This window comes from Hypomesus nipponensis, chromosome 17, assembly GCF_054491055.1.
Source record: "Hypomesus nipponensis isolate SF chromosome 17, ASM5449105v1, whole genome shotgun sequence".
Lineage (NCBI taxonomy): Eukaryota > Metazoa > Chordata > Actinopteri > Osmeriformes > Osmeridae > Hypomesus > Hypomesus nipponensis.
Genome location: NC_140377.1, coordinates 19,390,001 through 19,415,000, shown reverse-complemented (window position 1 = coordinate 19,415,000; position 25,000 = coordinate 19,390,001). Strand labels below are relative to the sequence as shown.

Sequence of the window (25,000 nt, the reverse complement as noted above, 5' to 3'; positions counted from 1 at the left end):
AAAAGAGGTGGTGGGAGGTGAGGGCTAGTTTGCCTGTCTGTCTGCATGTCTGGACTGTCTATCTCTTCACCCTTTTGTCTGCTTCCCTATGACAGTGTCCGGCCTGGCTAGTCCATTACCAGTCTCGTACATATACTGTACTGCACACACACACAACCACGCACACACACACCACACACATTTGAAAACGTGCACACACACACACACACCATGACAGCCCTATGAGGCCCTGTTGATGACAGGTCAGGTCGTGTCTAATGTCACACTCTGTGACACTTCCTGCTTCGCTCCCTTTCCCTAGAAGAATTCTAACACGGAACCTGAGGATGTGTGTGTGTGTGGGAGTGCATGAGTATGTGTGTTTATGCAGGATATCATTATTTGTCACAATACACGCATCAACCTACAGTACGCCAGGGGCTTAAATTAAATTTAAATTAATTAAATTTATTCGCCATGAAAGTTTGCACAGACAAGGAATTTGCTTTGGCAGGAAGGTGCATACAATAAACATATAGGAATCTTAAATTTAAAGATGTGGTCAAACTATACTTAGGATATATAAACTAGCAATACTAAGTGGAATAAAATAAAAAATAAAATATACAATAAAATAAAAAAAAGGATGCTCTGTTCTCAGTGAGGATACTGTGTAGCACCAGGAATACATTCTTATTCCAGTTACTCCACACACACACACACACACACACACCTGCTTAGTACTGGAGGGTATGTTTGGGAGGAGCTTATCACCGAGTGTGATGTAAGATCCTGTTGCTCACACACTGGATGCACCAACCGTGTGTGTGTGTGTGTGTGTGAGTGTGTGTGTGTGTTACTAACATGGTTACTAACTCAGAGAGAGAGAGAGAGAGAGAGAGAGAGAGAGAGAGAGAGAGAGAGAGAGAGAGAGAGAGAGAGAGATGGCTGGCGAGAAGGACAGAGATAAATGGCGTTGATAGAGAAAGAGAGCGAAAAAAAGACATAGACACAGAGGAAGATGGGAGGAGAAGGAGGAAGGAGGGAGGAGGGGGAGAGAATGGCTTCCTGGAGTGCCAGTGAAGGATGACATCAGTGTAATGCTCTCAGAGTAGAAGCATCTCTCCATCAAACATGGAGGCTACACACGTTTTTTAGCGTCACGGTTAGCATGCTAGCACAAACTAGCATGCTAGCACAAACTAGCATGCTAGCACAAACTAGCATGCTAACTTACTGTACTGTACACTCTTCGTCGCACATACACGCACACACAATTCCTCATGTACCAGGGCATTAGTTGCTGTCTGTTAGCTAGGGGGATGGTTTTCTATTGAGCATTTACCGAGGTTGTATTGGAGCTAGCTCCAATGTGTGAGGTTAGGGTGGGGGAATCGTTCACGTGAATCTTGGTTCTCGGCCAGTTTAGGATTCAGGGGATATGTTTGGCTGTTTGAGCTTCAGACACACACACACATCGTACTCCTCTACACTCCTCTACATCCTCTGCACTTCTAAGCCGACCAGAAAGCAAAAACAGTTAATAAATCACATGATCTACATGGCTGACACAGTCATCCATCACATCATCCAGGGAGACACACACACTCACACACACACACACACACATACACACACTCACACACGCACTCACACACTCACACTCACACACACGCACACACAGACACATCTTGAGTTCAGTTACGCCTCCTCTAACTTACCATTTTGGTAAATCATGCAGTGAGTGTGTGTGGTGTGTGTGTGTGTGTGTGTGTGCTGGGAGAAAGAAAGAATGACAGTCTGTGTGTGTAATGATCTCGCTTTCCCCCAAGCCTACTGAGGAGACAAATATGACTGAAAACGGTTCATCACCCTCCAAACACAGACATATCACCAGATTTATACGCCTGTGCTGGTCATCAATCACATGAAAACAGCTCGCCACCCTATCCGCTGCTTTCTGACGGATCTGACTCACTGATAGGGTGCTCATCACACCTCTCTCTTCCATTGGCTACCCTTAACCCCAATCTGCTCTCTGATTGGTTACCTGGGTACCCTACACACAGCTCTACCCAAGAGCCTCCACGAGTCTACGCCCCATTGGCTTCCCGTATCCACAAGCTACTCTCAGATCGGCTAACCCGGTCCACCCTGCCGCCACAAAAGCCCGCTCCTGATAGGCTGACCCGCGTGGTCCCGCCCGCCTGCCCCTGATAGGCTGACCCGTGTGGTCCCGCCCGCCCCTGATAGGCTGACCTGCGTGGTCCCGCCCACCCGCCCGCTCCTAATAGGCTGACCCGCGTTGTCCCGCCCGCCCGCCCGCCCCCCCCCTGATAGGCTGACCTGTGGGGAACTCGGCGGGCACCACGTCCGTGTCGCCGGCCGCCAGCGAGGGGACGATCCAGGTGTAGCCGTAGCCGGTGATGCCGACCGAGTGGGCCACCTCGAAGATGGTGTTGGCCTCCTCCTTGGTGCAGTAGAGCAGGATGACGGGGCTCTGCAGCTTCTTCAGCTGGTTCTGGATGCGGCTGTCGCCGTCGTCCACGGACATGTCCAGCAGCAGCACCTCCTCCAGCTCCCAGCCCACGAAGCTGTTCTCGATGGTGCTGCGGATCTGGGGGAGGGGGACGGGGGGACGGGGGGAGGAGGAGGCCAGGGGGTTGGGGGGGGTAGTGAGGGGGTTAAGGGGGGAGGTGGTGGAGGAGGGGTGGGGGTTGGGGGGGTAGTGAGGGGGGTAAGGGGGGAAGTGGTGGAGGAGGGGTGGGGGTTGGGGGGGTAGTGAGGGGGGTAAGGGGGGAGGTGGTGGAGGAGGGGTGGGGGTTGGGGGGGTAGTGAGGGGGTTAAGGGGGGGAGGTGGTGGAGGAGGGGTGGGGGTTGAGGGGTAGTGAGGGGGGTAAGGGGGGAGGTGGTGGAGGAGGGGTGGGGAGTAGTGAGGGGGTTAAGGGGGGAGGTGGTGGAGAAGGGGTGGGGGTTGAGGGGTAGTGAGGGGGGTAAGGGGGGAGGTGGTGGAGAAGGTGGGGGAGGTGGTGGAGGAGGGGGGAGGAGGTTATGCCATCAGAACATCTTCTAACCAGGGGACTTCAAAGGGATTCAAGCCCTGTGACACACGGTACAGATGGCACTGTCGTGTTTGAAAGAGCCATTTGAATGTGTTCCTCAGTGGAGGAAGAGGTGAAAAACTCCACATCCCATCTCCTTCCAACTCAAAAGTGATCTTTTGCGATGACGGATCAAAGTAAATCAGCTAATGACCCTTACTGTGGGATGAATAAGCCTCAGCATAATGTTCCACACCTCCAGTTCTATGTGGAGGGGTTCTGTGTGTGTGTGTGTGTGAGGGTGTGTGTGTGTGTGTGTGAGGGTGTGTGTGTGTGTGTGTGTGTGTGTGAGGGTGTGTGAGGGTGTGTGTGAGGGTGTGTGTGTGAGGGTGTGTGTGTGTGTGTGTGTGAGGGTGTGTGTGTGTGTGAGGGTGTGTGTGTGTGTGTGTGTGAGGGTGTGTGTGTGTGTGTGTGTGTGTGAGGGTGTGTGTGTGTGTGAGGGTGTGTGTGTGTGTGTGAGGGTGTGTGTGTGTGTGTGTGAGGGTGTGTGCTGTGTGTGTGTGAGGGTGTGTGTGTGTGTGAGGGTGTGTGTGTGTGTGTGTGAGGGTGTGTGTGAGTGAGTGTGTGTGAGGGGTGTGCTGTGTGTGTGTGAGGGTGTGTGTGTGAGGGTGTGTGTGAGTGAGTATGTGTGAGGGGTGTGCTGTGTGTGTGTGAGGGTGTGTGAGGGTGTGTGTGTGTGTGTGTGTGTGTGAGGGTGTGTGTGTGTGTGTGTGTGTGTGAGGGGGTGTGTGTGTGTGTGAGGGGGTGTGCTGTGTGTGTATGAGGGTGTGTGTGTGTGTGAGGGTGTGTGTGTGTGTGTGTGTGTGTGTGAGGGGTGTGCTGTGTGTGTGTGTGAGGGGTGTGCTGTGTGTGTGTGTGAGGGGTGTGCTGTGTGTGTGTGTGTGTGAGGGTGTGCTGTGTGTGTGTGTGTGAGGGGTGTGCTGTGTGTGTGTGTGAGTGCAGAGGGGGGTCTCACCTTGAGGACAAAGTCCTGGTAGCCGGGGTAGTAGGTGGTGACGATGGAGAAGACGTACCAGTCGTACTCCTCCATGATGTTCAGCATGACCTGCGCCTGCTGCTCGATGGACGGGCCGAACTGGAAGAACATGGAGTTGTCGTCCTGGGGGGGGGGGGGGGGGGGGGGGGGCGGGGTGGGGTGAAGGGGGGATGTAAGAGAGACGGATGGTGGAGGGGAAAAAGAGGGACGAAGAGGGAGAAGGGAGAGGTAGGGTGAAAGGAGGGGGAGGAGGAGGGGGAAGGAGGGATGGGAGTAAGATAAGAGAAACAGGTGTGGATGGGGGGGGGGGGTCAGGCGGGGGAGAGGACAAAGAGGAGGGGTCAGTTGTGCCAGTACTTGTTTACCTTATTCATCGATTCAACCTTTATCTAGGCAGGAGCCCCTGGACGAAACAGCAGTTTGCAGCCAGCACATCAGCCATTAAGATACATATTAGAACAGTGCAACAACACACACACAGAGACACACACCCTTGAACAAACAGGGACAGGTTGTGTGTGTGTGTGCACAGAAATGATAGAATGTTAAGCTGGACCATGGTAGACAGACAGGTGAGACACTAGTCTAGACACAACTCTTGCACATCTGTCTAAATCTGTTTCTCATCTAAATTAGGCTGCCTATATGTGTGTGTGTGTGTCTGTGTGTGTGTGTGTGTACGTGTACTCTATGACCGTGATCTCAGAGTCCATCGAATGGTGAGTGTGTGTGTGACTGTGTGTGTGTGTGAATTTACAGTACATGCGTCAGAGTGTTCAAATCCAGTTTCTCTGTCAGTCTGGCCTCAGCCAGAAAGCTGAAATCTCTCTGGCTTAGGACTCTATGCTTCACTCAACATCAAAGCCTAACCTCCCTCCCCTCCCCCCCACCGCCGCCCCCCACCCCTCCAGGGACACACATGGGTCGATCCGTTACCTTGTATCCGCATTAATGAGATCAGACTATACCATTGAAGAGGCAAAATAAAAGGGGTGCATGTGTGCTGAGTGGTTGTACCGTCGTTCTGGGTGTCTGCTTGCATGTCCCTTGCAGTGTGTGACACACACACGCACGCACGCACACACACACACAAAAAGATGCGCCCGCACGCGATGTCATTGGCCGTGCGATACGCTGTGCTGTTCAAAGCCAGTGTTTTGATTGGAGGTTGGATAACGTGTAAGTGTGGTCTGGGAGATAAAAAACTATAAAATAAAAACCTAATTTTGACCCTCACCTCATTTTCCACCCTTCTTCAGTGCCTTCCCCCCTCATTCCCTCTCCTCATCCCCTCTCCTCTACACTCCTCCTCCATCTCTCTCTCTCTCTGTCCCTATGCCTGTCTCCCTCTCCCTGAATCCCATTTTATAACAGCAAATTACTGCCAGGACACAGTTATAATTGAATTTTCAGACCCGACACCCTCCTCTATCCTTAGCCCCCCCCCCCCCCAACCCGGCCCCCCCCTCTACCGTCTTCTTCAGAGAGCAATGGGAGAGTTAATGTACTGTCCTAAGCAGTCACTCAAAGACCCAGTGGTCTGCAGGAAATTCATTTGAGCCCCCCCCACCGCTTAAAAAGATGAATAAACGACAAGAGGCGTGGGGGGGGGGGTCGAAAGTGGCGTATAAAGTAACACGCCCGACTCCACTTCATTTGCGGGGAAAGTGATTTTCGGTTACGGTCGCATTGCCCGCTGGGTTGAGAGAGGACCAGACTATCGATTCTAACGAGTTAACACTCACACACACGTCTGTACGATCCTCCTTGGCTGCTTACGTCACTGAAGCGGATAGGCCGGGAGAGCTCCGGTTACTTTAAACACACACACTCACACACACTCACACACACACACACACACACACACAGGTGCATACTCACACAGGCACATCCACTCGTCACTGGCTGCTGACGTCAATGCTGGGTACAGTACAGAGCAGGACAGCACAACACATGAGCGGTAGAGAGAGAGAGAGAGGGGGGGGGAGAAAGAGAGAGAGAATAGGACAGAGAGAGAAAGAGGGAGAGATAATAGGACAGAGAGAGAGAGAGAGAGGGAGGGAGGGAGGGAGGGAGGGAGGGAGGGAGGGAGGGAGGGAGGGAGGGAGGGAGAGGGAGGGAGGGAGGGAGGGAGGGGGGAGAGAGAGAGAGAGAGAGGGAGGGAGGGAGGGAGGGAGGGAGGGAGGGAGGGAGGGAGGGAGGGAGGGAGGGAGGGAGGGAGGGAGGGAGGGAGGGAGAAAGAAAGAAAGAGAGAGAGGGGAGAAAGAGAGAAAGAGAGAGAGAATAGGACAGAGAGAGTAAGAGGGAGAGATAATAGGACAGAGAGAGAGAGAGAGAGAGAGAGAGAGAGAGAGAGAGAGAGAGAAAGAGAGAGAGAGATAGAGAGAGAGAGAGAGAAAGAGAGAGAGAGATAGAGAGAGAAAGAGAGAGATGGGCAGAAAAGGAGAGAGAGTGGGAGGGAGAATAGGACAGAGACGGAAAGAAAAGGAGAGGGAGAGAGAGGGAGGGAAAAAGACAGAGTGCGTGAGAAGCAGGAAAAAAAATTGACAGAATGAGCAAAAGAGAAAGACAGCATAAAAGACAATGAGAAACAGAAAGAGAGAGAAATATATATATCTATACAGTATATATATACAGTATATAGAGTACAGTACACTGTATATATACAGTATACAGTATATACATAGAGAGAGAGAGAGAGCAGGCAGACAGGTAGGGCTCTCACACATGCGAGGCCGACAGTGACTGGGCCTGGAGCATTCACCCACAGCAGATTGCTGCTGTCAAAGACAGACAGGATGCACACGTGTGCCCTCTCAGCAGTCTAACAGCAGCCTGTACGGTGTGTGAGCGTGTGTGTATAAATGAGTGTGTGGGTGTGTGTGTGTGTAGATGTGTGTGCGTGTCCATGTGTGTGTGTGTAGATGTGTGTGTGTGTGTACATGTGTGTGTGTGTAGATGTGTGTGTGTGTAGATGTGTGTGTGCGTGTAGATGTGTGTGTGTGTAGATGTGTGTGTGCGTGTAGATGTGTGTGCGTGTAGATGTGTGTGTGCGTGTAGGTGTGTGTGTGCGTGACAGAGAGGTCTACTGGCTGCCCAGGCTCCCTGTGTGCTGCTCACCCGTTCATCGACCAGGCGTTTGACTTGAGGCGAGGGAGTCAATAAGAAAGGTATTTCAATTACACACACAGGGACACACCACTGGCTAAGAAGAACTGATACAGTGCCCGACTTGACTCTGAATATGCACACACACACACACACACACACACATACAGACATACATAAACAAACACACACAAACACACACAGGGCCCTATCTTGCACCCAGCGCGATTGACTTAGTCAACGACGCAAGTGTCATTCCTAGTTTGCACTCGACACAAAGCCGACTTTTCCCTCCACAGACGCACATCGAAATGACCTTGCGCTCCCGTGGGCGGTTCAGCGACAAAGGAGGCGTGTTCAGGCGCAATGGTTCCCTGGTGCTATTTTGCAGTTTCCTAAAAACAATTCCACTACTGACCAGGAAAAACGTGGTCTAAAGTCAGTGGCGTATTATTCAGATGCTATTTTAAGGGCGCAAGCTTGATCCTTCTTTCTGCGAAGCTACGTTACATTGTTTTGATTTATGGCGTGTTACATTTCTTCAATGATTATAAAAAGATTTTCACGAGAAATCTCTATGTATGTGAAATTGATTTGTAACAATTGTGGCAATTTCCTCCCAAGGCTGTTTAACCGAAGCTAATTTGGTTAGGTTTCTTCTCCCGTCTCCATCAGGATCAGAATCAGAATTTGGTTTGTTCGCCACGTAGCCTATGTTACACAAACACAGAATTGACTGTGGCAAGAAGGCGCAAACAATAAACATATAGGGCCTACCAGTCTTAAATTAAGTAAAAAAGTACAATAGTTAAACTAATTGTAAGCTAAACTAAACAAAACTAAACAATGTAAAAATATAACAATTAAAAAAATTTAATATATATAAAAATAAGAATTTGAATGAGCAGCATGAGCGGGCAATTTAGTGCAGTGAGAAAACGGCTCTGCCTTTCCCATACAATGTCACTTCTCTATCTTTTACAGCTCTGACGAGAACGTCGGTCTCCTCGGCTGTGAACCGCTCCTGGCGTGCGCCTGGCAAATCCGCCTGGCAAATCCGCCGTTTTAGTAGCAATCCGCCATGGAACAAGCGCTGCTCTTAAAGGGAGATGTGAGATGACGCTCTGATTGGCACGTTACGCCCAAACCACACCCATTAGTAATGCAGCTCCTTCAGACCAACCCATTTTAGATTTAAGCCAGGCGTAAAGTCATTTATCCTGCCGGTATAATAGCAACAGCGGCGGAGTCCCGCCCACAAATGTGTTTGCGCTTTGCGTTTTGATACTTGCGTTTCAAATCGTCAAAATAGGGGGGACAAACACACACCGACACACACACCGACACACACACCGACACACATGTAGTACACACATATGCACACAGTACATTTTGCAACGAGTGCACTGCTCACACACAGGACAAGTACAAAACAGGCATCCGCTACACAACACATGGAATGCGTCACACACACACACACACACACACACACGCACTTCTGCGCAAACACACACAGGTCTGTCAAGTACTAAATGTGCATTATATTCCATATGAGGGTGAGTGGGCGTCCTCCACTGCAGGCCAAAGACAAAGAGAGAAAGAGAGAGTGTATCTGAGTCCACTATTCTTACCTAAAACTATGGATTTTTTGGAAGCGTGTGTTTATTGTATTTTTGGTAAGCATTTCTTATCCTTGTGAAAAGAGACAGCGAGTGTGTGTGTGTGCGTGTGCGTGTCAGTGTCTAGAGCGTGGAGGTTTGGGGCTATTCATATTGCTCTCCCCCTCTGTCCCACCCCTCTCTCTCCCCCTCTTTCCCTCTCTCTCTCCCTCTCGCTTGTGAAGAGAGCTTTGAACTGGAGCGAGGGGGTTGCTATTGACTACTGCTGCACTGCTCGATAGGAGAAGCGAGTGACTGCAAGAGAGAAAGAGAAAGGGAGTGAGAGAGTGAGAGAGAGTGAGAGAGAATGAGGGAGAGAGAGACAGAGAGAGAGAGAGAGAGAGAGAGAGAGAGAGAGAGAGAGAGAGAGAGAGAGAGAGAGAGAGAGAGAGAGAGAGAGAGAGAGGGAGAGAGAGAGAGTGTGTGACAGTGAGAGAAAGGGAGAGAAAGGGAGAGAGAGAGAAAGGGAGAGAGAATGTGTGAGAGAGGGAGAAAGGGGGAGAGAAAGTGGTAGAGAGTGAGAGAGAGAGAGAGAGAGAGAGAGAGAGAGAGAGAGAGAGAGAAAGGAGAGAGAGTGAGAGAAACAGAGAGAAGAAGAACAGCTGGGTCTTGCTGGAAGACTATTGCTCATTTAAAAGCACATACACACAAACACAAAGGACCAGAACTCATTTAGAGTGGAAATGTTTACCACACAGACTTACACTGCCAAGCCCTGAGTACATAGATATGTCAAACATGGATATGGGAGTGTTCTGTGCTTCACACCTGCGCTCAAATTAGACGGAAATACGTTTGTCATGACAGAAATAATTCTCTCATCTTACCCTCCCCCCCTCTTTCTCTCTCCCACTCCCTCTCTCTCTCTCTCTCCATCATTTCTTTTTGATCTCCCCCTCAGATAAGACCCCCCAGCCTAGCATGTTTCTCTAGCTGTCCCTCTCTTCATTGCTCTCTCTCTCTCTCTCTCCCTCGTGCTCTCTTTTTCCCTCTCCTCATCTCTCTCTGCTCCTCTCATGCACCATCATCACATATCTTATCATGAAAACCTACTTATCTTTAATCAAACACGCGCAGACTTCATTAGAGTACCCATTTGTCAGGCCATCACCTAATTAGCGCTGACCTTATTCTCCCTACTTTTTGAACCTTAATTAAAAAAAGCTGAGGTCTTGATTAAAATATTTGGCTAATTTTGCCCCTAAGATGGGACTGATTAGAATGTTAACCGTCAACTCCTCACTTGGAGAGAGGGAGGGAGAGATGGAGAGAGGGAGGGGGAGAGAGGGAGGGGAGAGAGGAGAGATAGAGGGAGAGCGAGGGAGAGAGAGAGGGAGAGATAGAGAGGGGGAGATAAAGGGAAAGAGAGAAAAAGGGAGAGAAAGGGAGAGAGAGAGACAGAGAGAGGAGGGAGCTGAGGCAGGGTAGAAGAAAGAAGACAAAATGAAGGAGGAGGGAGCAGTTTGCTGCGATGTTTGTCAAGAGACACAAGTTGCCTGAAACCCAGGCCATTAGACTGTGCGCTGTGCTCACCTAAAACAGATCCCTTCTCCCTGGCCCATTTCTGCTCTAAGTTTAGCAGACGGCCCACTGAGATGGAGGGTAGCTATCTGAAGTCTTCCAGCCAGCCTCACTGACTGCCTCCCAACCACTGGTCCCAGCCACAGTCCTAGTCCCAGCTCCTAGCCCCTCGCCCCTAGCTCCAGCCACAGAAGGTGATTGGCTGGAAAAGGATTACAAGAAAAGAATTGGCTTGGAAATAGCGGGCCGCTCCAAAATTTGAAATTGACATTCCACTGGTACTGAGCTGTCTGGGTCGCTCAACAGCTCTCTGGAGGGCCTCATTAGCTTAAACAACATATTTCTTCTGAAAAAATCATGCCTATTATACCTTTAATCTATTGCCTTGGCTATGGTACCCAGCCCCAGCCTCTACCGTAGGAGACCCTAATCCCAGCCTCTACCGTAGGAGACCCTAACCCCAGCCTCCCACAGTAGCCCCAGCCTCCCACAGTAGCCCCAGCCTCCCACAGTAGCCCCAGCCTCCTACAGTAGCCCCAGCCTCCCACAGTAGCCCCAGCCTCCTACAGTAGCCCCAGCCTCCCACAGTAGCCCCAGCCTCCTACAGTAGCCCAAGTCTCAACTCCAGCTCTGCCTGAACTGAGAAACCCAAAGAGACCCAGAGAGACCTGCTCGCCCTTGCCCAGAATCTTTGACTTCCGTCTCTCTCTCTCTCCCTCTCTCTCTCTCTCTCTCTCTCTCTCTCTCTCTCTCTCTCTCTCTGCGCCTCCCTCCCTCCCCCCTGCCCCTCCATCCTGTGTGTCTGCAGCACCACCTGTGTCGTCCCACCCCCTCACACCGCCTCTCCTGTCTCCCTCCCCCTCCATCCTCTGTGTGTGTGTGTAGCAGCACCTGTCCCCACCCCCCCCCGTCTCCCGGCCCAGCGCCACGGTCCTGCTGTGGACGGGTCTCGCCACTTCACACCCAGACGCCGCCGCCACGGTAACAGACGCCGCCACGGTAACAGACGCCGCCACGCCATGCCAGCGCCCGCAGAGCTGGAGCAAGAGCAGGGGCTCTCACACACACACACACACTAATACACACACACACACTCATATACACTCATACACACATTCATACACATCCTCATACAAACACACACTTATACACACACACACACACATACACTCAACGCTCGCTCTCTACAACACACAAGAAAACACGAGACAAACTTTTGTTCCGTCACATCTCAGCTGTGTTAATAACCGCGGACAGAACTGCTGAGACACACACCCTGGCACAGACACACTTGCGCACACACACACACACATGAACACACACACACACACAGATCAGGACAGAGGCCAGGTTCAGCTGTTGCCCTTAACTCACACAGCTCCCCAAGTGCTGCCCTGTGAGGGAGTGCAGTCCAGTTCACAGGAGAAGTGTGTACAGTGTGTGTGTGTGTGTGTACAGTGTGTGTGTGAGATCTGCTTCTGGCAGCTCAGTAAAGGCACACGCTCAGTCACGTCAGTGAAGACCACCCTCTCTCCCTCGCTCTCTCTTTCTCTGTATCTCTCTCTGTATCTCTTTCTCTGTATCTCTCTCTCTTTCTCTGTATCTCTCTCTTTCTCTGTATATATCTCTCTCTTTTTCTCTGTATCTCTCTCTGTATCTCTTTCTCTGTATCTCTCTCTTTCTCTGTATCTCTCTCTTTCTCTGTATATATCTCTCTCTCTTTCTCTGTATCTCTCTCTTTCTCTGTATATATCTCTCTCTTTTTCTCTGTATCTCTCTCTGTATCTCTTTCTCTGTATCTCTCTCTCTTTCTCTGTATCTCTCTCTTTCTCTGTATCTCTCTCTCTTTCTCTGTATCTCTCTCTCTTTCTCTGTATCTCTCTCTTTCTCTGTATATATCTCTCTCTTTTTCTCTGTATCTCTCTCTCTTTCTCTCTGTATCTCTCTCTCTGTCTTTCTCTGTCTCTCTCTCTCCACCCTATATCTTTCCCATTCCCTTGTTCTCTCTTCTCCCTTCCCCTCCCCCCTCTCTTTCTCCCTCTATATATTCCCTTGCCAGCTACCCAGGCCTCCACCCATTTCACCAGATTAAAATTCAAATCAGCTTTATTGGCATGACAGGAGTATTTCTAAAGCGGAACATGTTACAAGACAGGCTAAGACAATAAGCCAATCTACGCCCTCCCCTCCTCCGAGTCTCCCAACCTCCCTCCCTCCCTCCCTCCTCCGTGTAAAAACCACACGCAGGCGGTCGAAATCCCTCTCCTCTACCCTCCCTCCGCACCACAGATCCTCCACCTTCCGTTTTCATCCATCTCCTTTTCCCGTCCGCTTTCCTTTCGCCTCGCCTTCCAGCATCCATCTTTGTCACCCGCCGGTTGCTCCTCGGTCCTGCGGGTCCTCACACTCTCCTCTCCGCTCCACCCAGCCGTCCCTCACTGCGTGCCGTGTCCTGTTCTCTCTCTTCCCCCTCTCTCTCCGCCCTGCCCTGCCCTCCGCCCGCCCCTCTCTCTGGGTCACCTCGCCTCACCTCCGCCCTTGTGCCGTGGACACGAGGACACGTCCTGAACCAAAGAAGAAGACGGTCTCTATGAGGCCTGCAGACTGACGGTGCTGTTTTAGGGAGAGATAGACTAACCTGCAGCAGCACATAAATAGCTCATGTGTATTGCTCCCTTGGCTCACCCCTATTCTCTCTCTCTCTCTCTTTGCCTCTCTCTTTCAGTCTCCACTTTATTTGTCTGTCGCTCTCTCCCACACGTAACCCGTTGCGATGAACGCGCGGGGGGGCGGGGGGGGGGGGAAGAGAAAGCGAGAGAACATAAAGGAAAAGAGTCAAAACATGTTTTTTTTTTCTTCTCCCAGGTCCTATCGCTCCAGCTGTCTGAAAAGAACACTTGTATAACGGCGTCATGCCAATGAAGGGTCTTTGAAACCTGAGCGTGTGAGCGGTGGAAAAGGGTGGGAGGGTGGGAGGGATAGAAGGGGGAGAGGGGCCAGAGCTCTACAGTGCTGATCCAAGGGGTCTCGCAGCTTTGGCAAGACTGGCCAGTTTGTCATGCCAATAAAGCTCACCTTTGAACTGGAGAATAGGGAGAATAGAGAGAGAGGGAGGGAGAGAGAGAGAGAGAGAGAGAGAGAGAGAGAGAGAGAGACAGAGAGAGAGAGAGAGAGAGAGAGAGAGAGAGAGAGAGAGAGAGAGAGAGAGAGAGAGAGAGAGAGAGAGAGAGAGAGAGAGAGAGAGAGAGAGAGAGAGAGAGAGAGAGAGAGAGAGAGAGAGGTCGTGAAAAACAAAGGAGCCGGATAGTATAAAACAGGAGAAAAAGGACACGGAGGTAGCGACGAAGAACCTACATCCACCACGGCGCATTTGGAACGAGTCAAAGATGGCTGCTTCCCCCCTCTCTGGCTGTCAGTCTGCCGTACAAGGGTTTCAGTCTCGTAAACGCTAAGCCGCTCAGACGAGTTTAAAAATTAACAACCTGACGTACGGAAGAAACAACCCCTCGAGTCGTTTTTAACATCGTCGTAACCATGTTGTTTTATCTCCATGTAAAGTCACCCGGGACGGCTGTGTCGCTTCTAACGTTATGCCTACAGTTTTCTGGTTGTCGGTTCGATTCCCAGGCGGGCCCACATATCTTTGTGTTTTGCGTGACAGTTACATGTTTTGATATGCTGTATTCCCAGTGTCTTTATAAGAGCGGGTCGTGTCTGGTCGCCTGCAATGCTTCCGCATCCATCCATCGCTCCATCCATCCTCCCCGCTCCCCTCTCCTCCCTGGCATTAGTTACCGGCTGAAAGAGCCCAGGCATTGAGACAGGATATGGTAGCTAATGCTCTCCCTCCCTCTCTCCTTCTGTCCGCTCTCCCCTTCTCTTTCTCTCTCCTCCTCTCCCCCCTCCTCCTCCTCTTCCTCTCTCCTTTTCTTGCACTTTCCCCCCCCCCCCATCTCTCTCTATTTCCTCCCGTCTCCTTCGCTCTTCTTCTCTCCATCTCTCCCTGTCTCCTCCTCTTCCTCGTTCTCCCCGCCTCTCCTCCTCTCTTCCTCTCCCACACTGTGCCTGTGACTGCCCACTGTCTCACCAGCTGTGGCCAATGCGCCAGCTCTTGGCAGCTACACACACACACACACACATTTTCTCTCACTCGCACACACTTTGTCATTGAGCACCAACAGAAGTTCACACAGCCACATCTGGGTTTTGGCCCGGCTAGTCTAGACTGGAAGACACATTACGGAAGACGCCCAGTGACATGGTTACACAAGGCCATGTTCGCTTCTTCTTGACAGGCATTTTCCCCATTTTCAATCCATCCCTCCTTCCCTCTATTCCTTCCGTCCTTTCTTCTATTCTTCCCTCCTTTCCCTCTTACTTTCCACCTCTGACTTGTCCACAACTCCACCTCCCTTCCTCCACCTCCCTCTCTCTCTCTTTCTCTATCTGAGCTGAATCCTTAATTAAAAGAAATCAATTTTCTGGAGATCCTAAAAATACCTAGCTACAAATTGACATCCCGAGCGGTCTTGCATCTCGCATCGCGGCTAAACGATTTGCCCTCTTCAAGAACATGGGAACGTTCAACACACACATGCCAGCAGACACACACACACACACACACACACACAAACAAACTGCATCAGAATGAAGAATACTGGGTCCTGTTTGAATTCCCAACGGAAGTTAGGTCATCCTTGATCTAGCATGATTGCTAGGGAGTGCATGTTGTGGGCTACACAGGTGCGGCCCATTAGCGGGAACAGAGATGGCCCCACTATAAAAGGCTGGCCACCCCTGCCGCTAAGGGGAAGATCTCTAGAAGTAACTAGAAGCTGGACCCCAACACACATTGAGGAATACAAATCGAACCCCTACTGTGTGTCGTTTCAGTGAGGAATGGAGGTTCCACACAGCCCAGCCAGACCAGTGCCGACCGTCCGTTCCCTCAACCGAGGAAGAAGCTCATTTCTTTTGGTATTTTTGTGGTCGTATGGTAATAAACGCCTGCTTTGGCATATCTCACACCGTGCATTTGAGTGGTGCTGTGCGGTCCTGGCTGCGCCCCATGGTTGCCACAATGATCATATATATTCTATACTGTGGATCACAGTTTAATAATGGTATAATAGTCAAATCATATATTATTTACAAAAACTCATCCCAGTACATTCCGGAATAATCTCAAAATGTTATTTATTATAACGAATAAAATGTGAGCGCACACACACTTGCACACACACACACACACACACACACAAACCAAACAGTCTCACGCCCTGCGCTCTTCCAGACCTGTCAAATTGAGCCGTCCCACTAGCCATTAACAGAGTCGCCCGCTAACCATGGGGTATTATTATGGGATGTCATATTAGGTCTGTGGCGGCTGGCTCATTACATGGAGCACTAGAAGATACAGTGCTCTCTCACTGGCACAGAGGTCTGAGTCACAACCCTCCGGTGCTCTGAGGGGGCTAGACACACACACACACACACACACTGACACACACACACACACACTGACACGCACACACACACACTCACACACACACACTCACACACAGCTCTCATACAGTCGTGGTCATGCATGCCACTCTATGCTGTGTGCATAGGTCTCTAGCCTTCTGTGCTACTGTGCTACCAGCTGTTCGAGCATACTGTACAGGGCTGCAGTTAGTACACTACAGCTAGCATACCAGTATGCACACTTAATGCTCGCTTTATTAGGCTGACTGATCTGGTCGATATGTTCAGGGTCAGTTCCAACCCGCCAGAGCGGAGAGGGGGAGAGGGAGAGAGGGAGAGGGGGAGGATGAGGGGGAGGAAGGGGAGTGGAGCGAGAGAGAGGGACGGTGGTTGGAGGTGGGATGCATGGCGGATGGATGGGTTGATGGATGGATGAGTTGATGGATGGGTGGGTGGGCAGAGAGAAAGCACGTAACCTTGCCGACATACAGTCCGTTAGCCCTCTATTTCACCCTTTCTCCATTCTGTTCCATTCATCTCTCTTCATTTTGTTCTTTCCTTTTTTTCCTTTTCTTACTCTCACCCCCCTCTTGCCGACTCCCAGCCATCCTTTCCTCTTATTCCCCCTCTTCTCTTTCTCTTCATCTCTATCTATTCTCCCTCTCCCTCTCTTTCCCTGTCTGTCTCTCTCTGTCCTACTTAGAGACCCTGTTGTTCTATCCATCTCTCTGTCCTCCATCCAAAACCTCTCTCTCTCTCTCTCTCTCTGGCAGCTTGCCCCTATGTCTGCCTTTCCCCCTCCCTCCTTCCCTTCCCTCCCTCCCCTCGCTCCCTCCCTCCCTCTCTCCCTGCCTGCCTCCCTCCCTCCTGTCTCTCTCTACCCTCTGATTCTCAGTTTTTCTCTTAATCACTCTCTTTTTCCCTACCTCTTCAATGTTAATTCTAATTGGCTGGATTGGTAGGGCAGTGCCGTTCCACTAAGGGCAAAAGCACTTACCATGCCATAATCAGTCTCTCTCTCTGTCTCTCTCTCTCTGTCTCGTCTTCCACTCCGCTGCTCTACAACTCTTGAAGTCTCACCCATCCTTCCCTCTCACTTCATCCCTCCTTTCAATGGAACATCTGCCCCCTTGACTGCGCAGTCCATCTCTCTCTCTCTCTCTCTCTCTCTCTCTCTCTCTCTATCTCTATCTCTATCTCAGCCTCCCTCGTTCCACTCCACCTTTCCGCCCGCCCTCCCCGACCAACTTCACCGACCTCGCCCGTGCCAAGTTTGTGCTTGTGTGACAACCTGTACTGCTCAAGAGTAGCGTTGTGATGCCACACGGCAGTTCCTGTGTGACTGCGATGTCGGCGTTGCTATGCAGTTACACGGTGGTTAATGTAACCCTGATGTGAAGAGTTGCCTTTACTGCTACTTTAGTCCCTTCACCCATCCCACACTCATTTATGCCTCTCTCTCTCTCTCTCTCTCTCTCTCTTTCTTCCTCTTTCTCTCTCTTTCTCTCTCTCTCTTCTCTCTCTCCTTCATGCTCACCTTTCTGCTGTTGTCCCCACAAGCCGAGAGGAAAGGTAGAGAAACAGAAGGAAAATGACAGATAGAGAAAATAGATAGACAGGCAGAGTGGGGGTTGGAAAGATTGGGAAAGAGAGAGGGAAAGAGGAAGCCAGAGAGAGACAGGGAGAGAGAGACAGAGAGAGAGAGAGAGAGAGAGAGAGAGAGAGAGAGGGAGAGAGAGAGAGAGAGAGAGAGAGAGAGAGAGAGAGAGAGAGAGAGAGAGAGAAAGAGAGGGGGGGGAGAGTGTGGGGGGGAGAGAGAGAGACAGCAGAAGGGTGAATGGAGATAGACACGGAGAGAGAGGGAAAAGCTGAAGGAGGGAGAGAAATACTTCTAATTCAGTGAGACAGACTGCGTTGCCGTGACAACGTGGTTTCCATCGTAACAGGCTTGCTAAAGATGCCATTAGTGTGAACCAAAAAAAAAAAGAGAGAATTCCACTTGCTGCAATGATAAACTGCAATACAAAACACACACCCATACACACGCACGCATGCGTAAACAAATGTTACACAAACTAATAGACAAACTAATCGACAAACACACACACACACACCTCCAGTCAGGAGTCTAAGAGAGATGGACCTTGTTCTACCAGGGGTCATCTAATGTTCTAATGAACTGCCTGTCTATCAGCCATCTTGTCTTAACCTCCCTAATGTACAACTGAATAGTCCTTCTATCCCGGGTAGTGTATGTGTGAGTGTGTGTGTGTGGGGGGGAGGGGGGAGAGGGGGCAGGTGCTTGTGTGTTTGTTTGAGTGTAATTTTCCTTGTTGCTGTTTGGTTGTGGAACAGACTGTTCTGTCCTTGGGTAGAACAAATGCTGTGACTGGTTTAGCGCTTGGCTAATTATCTTCCAGAAAGGTCTACTACTGTAGATCTGTTTGATCATGATCAATGCTAATCTTAGTACTAGCCGTAAATGCTTAAGCTACTTCTAAAGGTACTAGTGACATGAATGTGAATAGGTATGGAGGGAAGCTAACCTTGTTAACTGGATCTAGCATTAGCCTGGTGAGATATTTTACTAATGCATAGATACACATTGGGTTGGTGTTGTGCTTGGCCAAAATGTTTTATGGATTGAGCTGAAATATTTCAGAATTGCAGAGGCCAAATGACGTAGCAATGCTCTGATACCAGACTCATGAGAAGTGCTTATATCTGACTAAATAATGTATTAACTTTTTTCTTTACTTGCTTTGCTTAATCCTGTATCTATTGACGTGAAGCAGTGAAGTGTCTGAGGTGAAAAAAATTACTCTGGAACACTGAAGTTGTTTTGTAATCTGCTTTTCTATCTGAATGCTGATGCGAGCCATGGGAGGGCTTTACGGCGCTGCTAACAGGGAGGGCAAAAATGATATTGGAGGGCCAAATGACACGTACAAGAGTTTAAGTTGAAATACTGCTTGTGTATAATTATGTGCGAGTGTGATAGAGAGAGAGAGAGAGAGAGAGAGAGAGAGAGAGAGAGAGAGAGAGAGAGAGAGAGAGGGAGAGAGAGAGAGGGAGAGAGGAAGGAGAGAGGAGTGTGTGGAAGTGTTTACTCTAATTGACGAGAACAGGGGAGGAGCATCGCTTACATTCACCACAAGAGCTCGCTTTGTCTCCTCTCCACACAAAACACAGAGAGAGAGAGGGGAGAGAGAGGGAGAGAGAGAGAGAGAGAGAGAGAGAGAGAGGGGGGGAGAGAAAGGAAGAGGAAGAGAGAGGGATAGAAAGGGGAGAGAGAGGGCAAGGAGAGAGAGGGACAGAGAGGGAGAGGGAAAGAGACAGAGGGAGAGAGAGAGAGAGAGAGAAAGAGGGGGGCTGGAAATAAGAGATGTTGCTCTGTGTGGGTGATCTTTCTGTTTTTCAGCCCTTGCAACAACAACAATAATTCCTTGCCAAAGTTGCCTCTATGGCAACTAATCGTTCTAGTCTGTCTGGACCTGGTTTGGGGGCTGGTGATCAGAGACGGAAACACATCTGACACCTCAGTACATTGAATTGTCACCTAAAATTGGTGTGAATGTGAATATATATATATATATATATATATATATATATATTAGTGCTGTCAAACGATTAAAATATTTAATCGCGATTAATCGCATTAATGTCATAGTTAACTCGCGATTAATCACAATTAATCGCACATTTTTATCTATTCTAAATGTTCCTGATCTTTTTTTCAAATTTTAATGCTCTTATCAACATAGAAAAGTGGTTCGGATTGCTTTGTGCAAATATTTTTTTTTTTGAAAACAACATTGCAATCGCCTGGCTTTGACGAGGGGGCAGAGAATTCGCAAAAGCTGTGTGCTTGGCCATCAAGTGGTATTTCAGACTGGACGTGCTGCGATGATAGCTCAGTTTACAACGACAAAACACACAGATCACTGGTCTTGTCAATAGAACCATTTGGCAACTTTTTAAAAGCAAACTTTCCATTCAGAATCTTATTGGCATCCATTTCGGCATCTCGCGCTCGTCATCCACTCAAAACGTAACGATAGCCTACTACCAGAGAATGTCTAATATCCGTAAACGGGCTCTGCTACTACTCTTTAGCCAGCTCGCAAGCCAAACGAGTGTTTGGCGTGCCTGTTGTTTTGTTTCCGGTCTAGCTAGATCCGGTGTGGTGTTGTAGTTTTTCTAACGTCGGTAGTTGTTGTAACAGCATGTGAAAAAAACTACAAAGTTTGCTAGGCCAAAAAGAGCGTTAATCGCGCGATAAAATAATTGACGCCGTTAATTTGGGTTTGCGTTAACGCCGTTAATAACGCGTTAAACTGACAGCACTAATATATATATATAAACACTGTGTCTGCTTTATGCACGTACACTTGAATGTTTGTCAGCCTGCATGAGGGTGCATCTGTGCCGATACACTCTGTGTGTGTGTGACCACGTGTGTCACCCAGCATGGTGTTATGCTGGGCCAGCCTGTAGCTCTCTCCCATGCCTTCCTGTCCCGTCATCTCTCCCTCCCTCCCTCCCTCCATCCCCTCTTCCCTCCCTCCCTCCCTCCCTCCCCTCTTCCCTCTTCCCTCCCTCCATCCCCTCTTCCCTCCCTCCCTCCCTCCCTCCCCTCTTCCTTCCCTCCCATCTTCCCTCCTTCCCTCCCTCCTTCCCTCCCTCCCTCCCCTCTTCCCTCCCTCCCTCCGTCCCCTCTTCCCTCCCTCCCTCCCCTCTTCCCTCCCTCCCTCCCTCCCTCCCTCCCTCCCTCCCTCCCCTCTTCCTTCCCTCTTCCCTCCTTCCCTCCCTCCTTCCCCTCTTCCCTCCCTCCCTCCATCCCCTCTTCCCTCCCTACCTCCCTCCCTCCCCTCTTCCTTCCCTCTTCCCTCCTTCCCCTCCCTCCTTCCCCTCTTCCTTCCCTTCCTCCCTCCCTCCCTCCCTCCCCTCTTCCCTCCCTCCCTCCCCTCTTCCCTCCCTCCCTCCCCTCTTCCCTCCCTCCCTCCCCTCTTCCTTCCCTCTTCCCTCCTTCCCTCCCTCCTTCCCCTCTTCCCTCCTTCCCTCCCTCCTTCCCCTCTTCCCTCCCTCCCCTCCCCTCTTCCATCCCTCCCTCCCTCCCCTCTTCCCTCCCTCCCTACCCTCTTCCCTCCCTCCCTCCCCCCCTCCACTCTGCTGACAGAGCATTGGGGGGGAGGGGGGAGGGGACAGAGAGGGTAAACAAGGGGAGGTGATGAGGAAGAGAGAGGCACGGAGGAAGGCGCCAGAGAAAGAAAAGGAGAGGAAGATGGTAAGGGGGGGAGGGGGTAGGAGAAAGAGGAGAAGAGAGAGGGAATGAGAGCAATGTTCCCTCTAAACTGCGCACCTGCGCGACCGCGCAGACCAGTTGAAGGACCCGCGCACTAGATTTTCCAGACCGTGCACAGAATAAAATCTGTATTTTTTTTTTTTTTACCATAACTTTTTATACAATTATTTTATAAAACCAATAAATGTTCGTTTGATCGGCGAAATGCGGCGAAGCCCACTTCATACATTTCAATGTCACTCAAGACTACACGCAAGCTTTTAACAAAACAACTACCCTGGCGTTCTGCTCAAGCTTTGACAGGCAACGAAAATCAGAAACGTTACCTTTACATGCCAAGGGCCTAGGTTTGCATAGGGTCCATAGGGACTAGTCACGACCAAAGTTTGGGAAAGATACAATCATCCCCACCAATATTTTGTTAATTTTTGAAAAAAATATTTTGCACAATATATTTGCTAAACTCATTCATATTATTATCTTTACTATATTTGCCGCCCAGAAATGTGAAAAATGCATTTCCAAGTTGCGCTCTCGAGCCTATGAGACAAGATGATGTCATTTAATTGGCTGAAGTGGTAGAAACCCTTAGTGACTTGTGACTTGCAGAAAGAGAGCTGGCAGTACGCCAGGAAATAATAAAGCCTCATATTAGTATTTCGTTTGGTCTCAGCATTGATATTTTTGACCCTTGTGTGCTTTATAGATAGGATAATGTCATCCAAAAAGAAGAGATATCAGAATTTTTTTCACCACCCAGAGAGTAAGTAGCTATCAAGAAGTTGTCGTTAGTTAGCTTTTAGGAAAACTACACACAAACCTGCTAGCCTTACATTGACACCCATTCTACAATGGAAACATTGAAAGTTGTTAGTGTAGTAGAGCATGTAACTTTTGCTTGTATTAAATCCATCCCAAGCGTCTGCAATCTTTCGACCAGTGTGTTAGCAGCAGCTAGTCTTGTTGAAGCCAGAAGGATAAAGCTAACCTACCCACATAATGGGACCATGCTAGTTTAGCCTAGGACCAGCAGACTAGCAACTCAAAAGTGACACTAACTGGTAATATGTAGGCCTATATGATCGTTTGGATAGTAATATGCCTATCCCTGTAATCTCGACCAAGCATGGTTAGCGTTTGTATTTAATTGATGAATTACTGTGCAGGAAAAACAGCACTCTGAAGCTACAGATGTAGAGCAGGTTGGTGATGAATCAGCATCAGGGGTTCAGGTGAGAAGTTGAATTGTCCATTTTGGTAAATATTGCATTAAATTGCAGTTTTATAAGGGATGTTTAGACAATGTTACCAATGTTATGTTACCAATGTTACTTATACTTGTAAATAGTAAAAAGGTGCTATAAATTGGGATGCCCAAATGTATGCATCATATATGATTTCATTGCTCAGGAGTCCAGTACAGATGATGTAGGCCTAGTATAGCTCCATAAAACCTGAACCAATTTCCTACGTATAAAAAAAAAAAAAACTTCTGAACAAACAAGTGTCCCTACCAAAGCTGAGACCAAACCTACGACCTTGTTACAGGCACCCAAAAAAAGGGCAATTTTACATTTAAACACGAATGGCTTGATGAAATTGTTCAACTGGCCCACAGCGATGGTCCAGGTAGGCTAATGAAGCTTTCTGATATATTTAGCCACACAGAAGCTAGCGGAGTTCTCTGCAAACTTTGCTCAGAGTACTGAGGTTTGCGCTCCGACAGATTTCTATTTGATCAGTGCGGGAAAAAAAATTAGAGGGAACATTGAATGAGAGTGTGTAAAAGCATGCAGGAGAGAACAGAAAGAGAGCGCTCATGCCAGTGGGTGGGGAGGGAGAGGATAAGAGAAGGCAATAAGAAAGGCAGACAGAGATTAATAGACAGGTCACACCAGGGGGAGAGGAGGAGCGCAGCGAAGGAAGAGAGGCCAGAAGAGAGAAACACGAGGAACAAAGGAGGGAAAAAAAGGAAAAGGGAAGAGCAAGCCGAGAAGCTGAATGGGCTGTATAGTTGGAGACAGTGAATGGATGCTATAGTAGTAGTAGATGTGTGCGTTAAGCAGGACAGTGTGTCTATGGTGCCCTAACACAGACAGAAGTTTTGTTTAGCATCCAGGATCAGGATCAGGACCAGGACTAGACCTAGGACCAGGACTAGACCCAGGACCAGGAGTAGACCCAAGACCAGGACTAGACCCAGGACCAGGAATAGACCCAGGACCAGACCCAGAATTAGTACCAGACCCAGAATTAGGACCAGACCCAGAATTAGTACCAGACCCTGAATAAGGACCAGACCCTGAATTAGGACCAGACCCAGGTTGAGTGTGGCATGATGGAAGGGTTGGTGGAGGACGGGGAAGGCAGCTGGGAGGGTGAGGGTGATGATGGGGAGATTTGGGGGAGGGAGGGTGAGGCCAGCCTGACAGCTGCACATATGGTGGACATCTGTCTGGTTCTGGGAGCTGTCAGGTTCCAGAGTGACCCAACTCTTCCAGACCGGAGGGCAACAGGGACCGAGAGAGAAGTAGAGAAGAGATACAAGACAGGAGATATATAAGACACGTGGCGAAGAAGGAAAGGAGACCGAAAAGAGAGAACGGGAGGGAGAGGTGGAGAAAAAGTTAGCGGGGAGTTTGTAAACGTCCACAATCTAAATGGGCAGGAGCCGACATGAGGGGGGAAATAGGACACATATATTTAGGTCTCTCCCTTTTCTGTCTCTCTCTCTCAGTCTCTCTCCCTTACCCTCGCTCTCCCTTCCTCCCTCCCTCCCTCACTATGTCTCAGAGGGGGAACACACACGGCGCACTGTCACTTTTTCTAAACCAGGACAGGAAGTAGGGGCTACTAAAAGACAAAGAGACACAGTGAGAGAGAGAGAGAGAGAGAGACACACACATAGAGAGAGAGACAGAGAGAGAGAGAGAGAGAGAGAGACACACACATAGAGAGAGAGAGAGAGACAGAAAAAAACAGAGAGACAGAGAGAGAGAAAACGAATACATGTATAAATGAATACATGTAAATGTCAAAAAAACAAAAACAAAAGAGAGGGACAAAAGGAAGAGGAAGAACATGTCGTGGTAGAGCCGGTAGAGGGGGGGGGGGGGACCAGAGCTGGAAAGCTAGGTCAGCCAGTCCCTGTTTACGTCAGACGGTCAGTCCTCTGAGGAACGGCCCCCCTCCCAGACTGACGGACAGAGCGGGTCACGTACGGACCCACACGTCTCCATCCCGCTCCTCTCTGCTCGCGGACAAACGTCTCTAATAGCCGCCCGACGTTTCACAGAGGCTGGGGGACTGCAGAGGCCGAGTCAAACAGCACATTACATTAATGGGAAGCAGCAGTAGGCTGATTAGCACACAATAGGTGCTATTGTAGGACATAATTGAAGAATATAAATGAAGGCACGTTTTATGTTCTTCTCGTTGCCTTGAATGCCCCACGTTGAGGGGGGCGCGTTAGAAGTGCGTGTGAACGTTAGCGTGCGTTTGGTGGTAGGTGCGTGTGTGTGTGTGTGTGTGTGTGTGCATGTGAGTGTGTGGTGATGGGAGGGAAGTAGAAGGGACCCCCATCAGAGAGAAGGACAGACATCCGCTTCCTAACAACAAGGCAGGGGTGTAATTGGCCTCAGCGAATTCACCCCTGCACTGTGATTAAATGCTTCAATTGGCTCGCTTCAGGCACACACACACACACACACAAACACGCACACACACACTCACACCACACATCCCCCCACAGCAATTAGCCCTGGACACAATTCAACGGCATCATCCAGCCCATTTCCTCCAAATAATACACACACGCGCGCACATACACACACACACGCAGATGCACATATGCATGCACACAGACATTTAGCCTGTTCTGTCTGTC

General features: G+C 49.7%; 1 protein-coding gene across 1 annotated transcript in view; it reads right to left on the bottom strand.

Annotated features, from left to right (window-relative positions):
* grin2ba (glutamate receptor, ionotropic, N-methyl D-aspartate 2B, genome duplicate a) overlaps window positions 1-25,000 on the bottom strand; it is a 70,486-nt gene that overhangs the window by 31,753 nt on the left and 13,733 nt on the right. The window contains exons 3-4 of the mRNA XM_084677648.1: window positions 4,036-4,179; window positions 2,326-2,596 (exon numbers count right to left, since the gene is read on the bottom strand). Of these exons, the coding sequence (XP_084533774.1) occupies window positions 2,326-2,596; window positions 4,036-4,179 (415 nt within the window). The remainder of the gene's footprint in view (window positions 1-2,325; window positions 2,597-4,035; window positions 4,180-25,000) is intronic.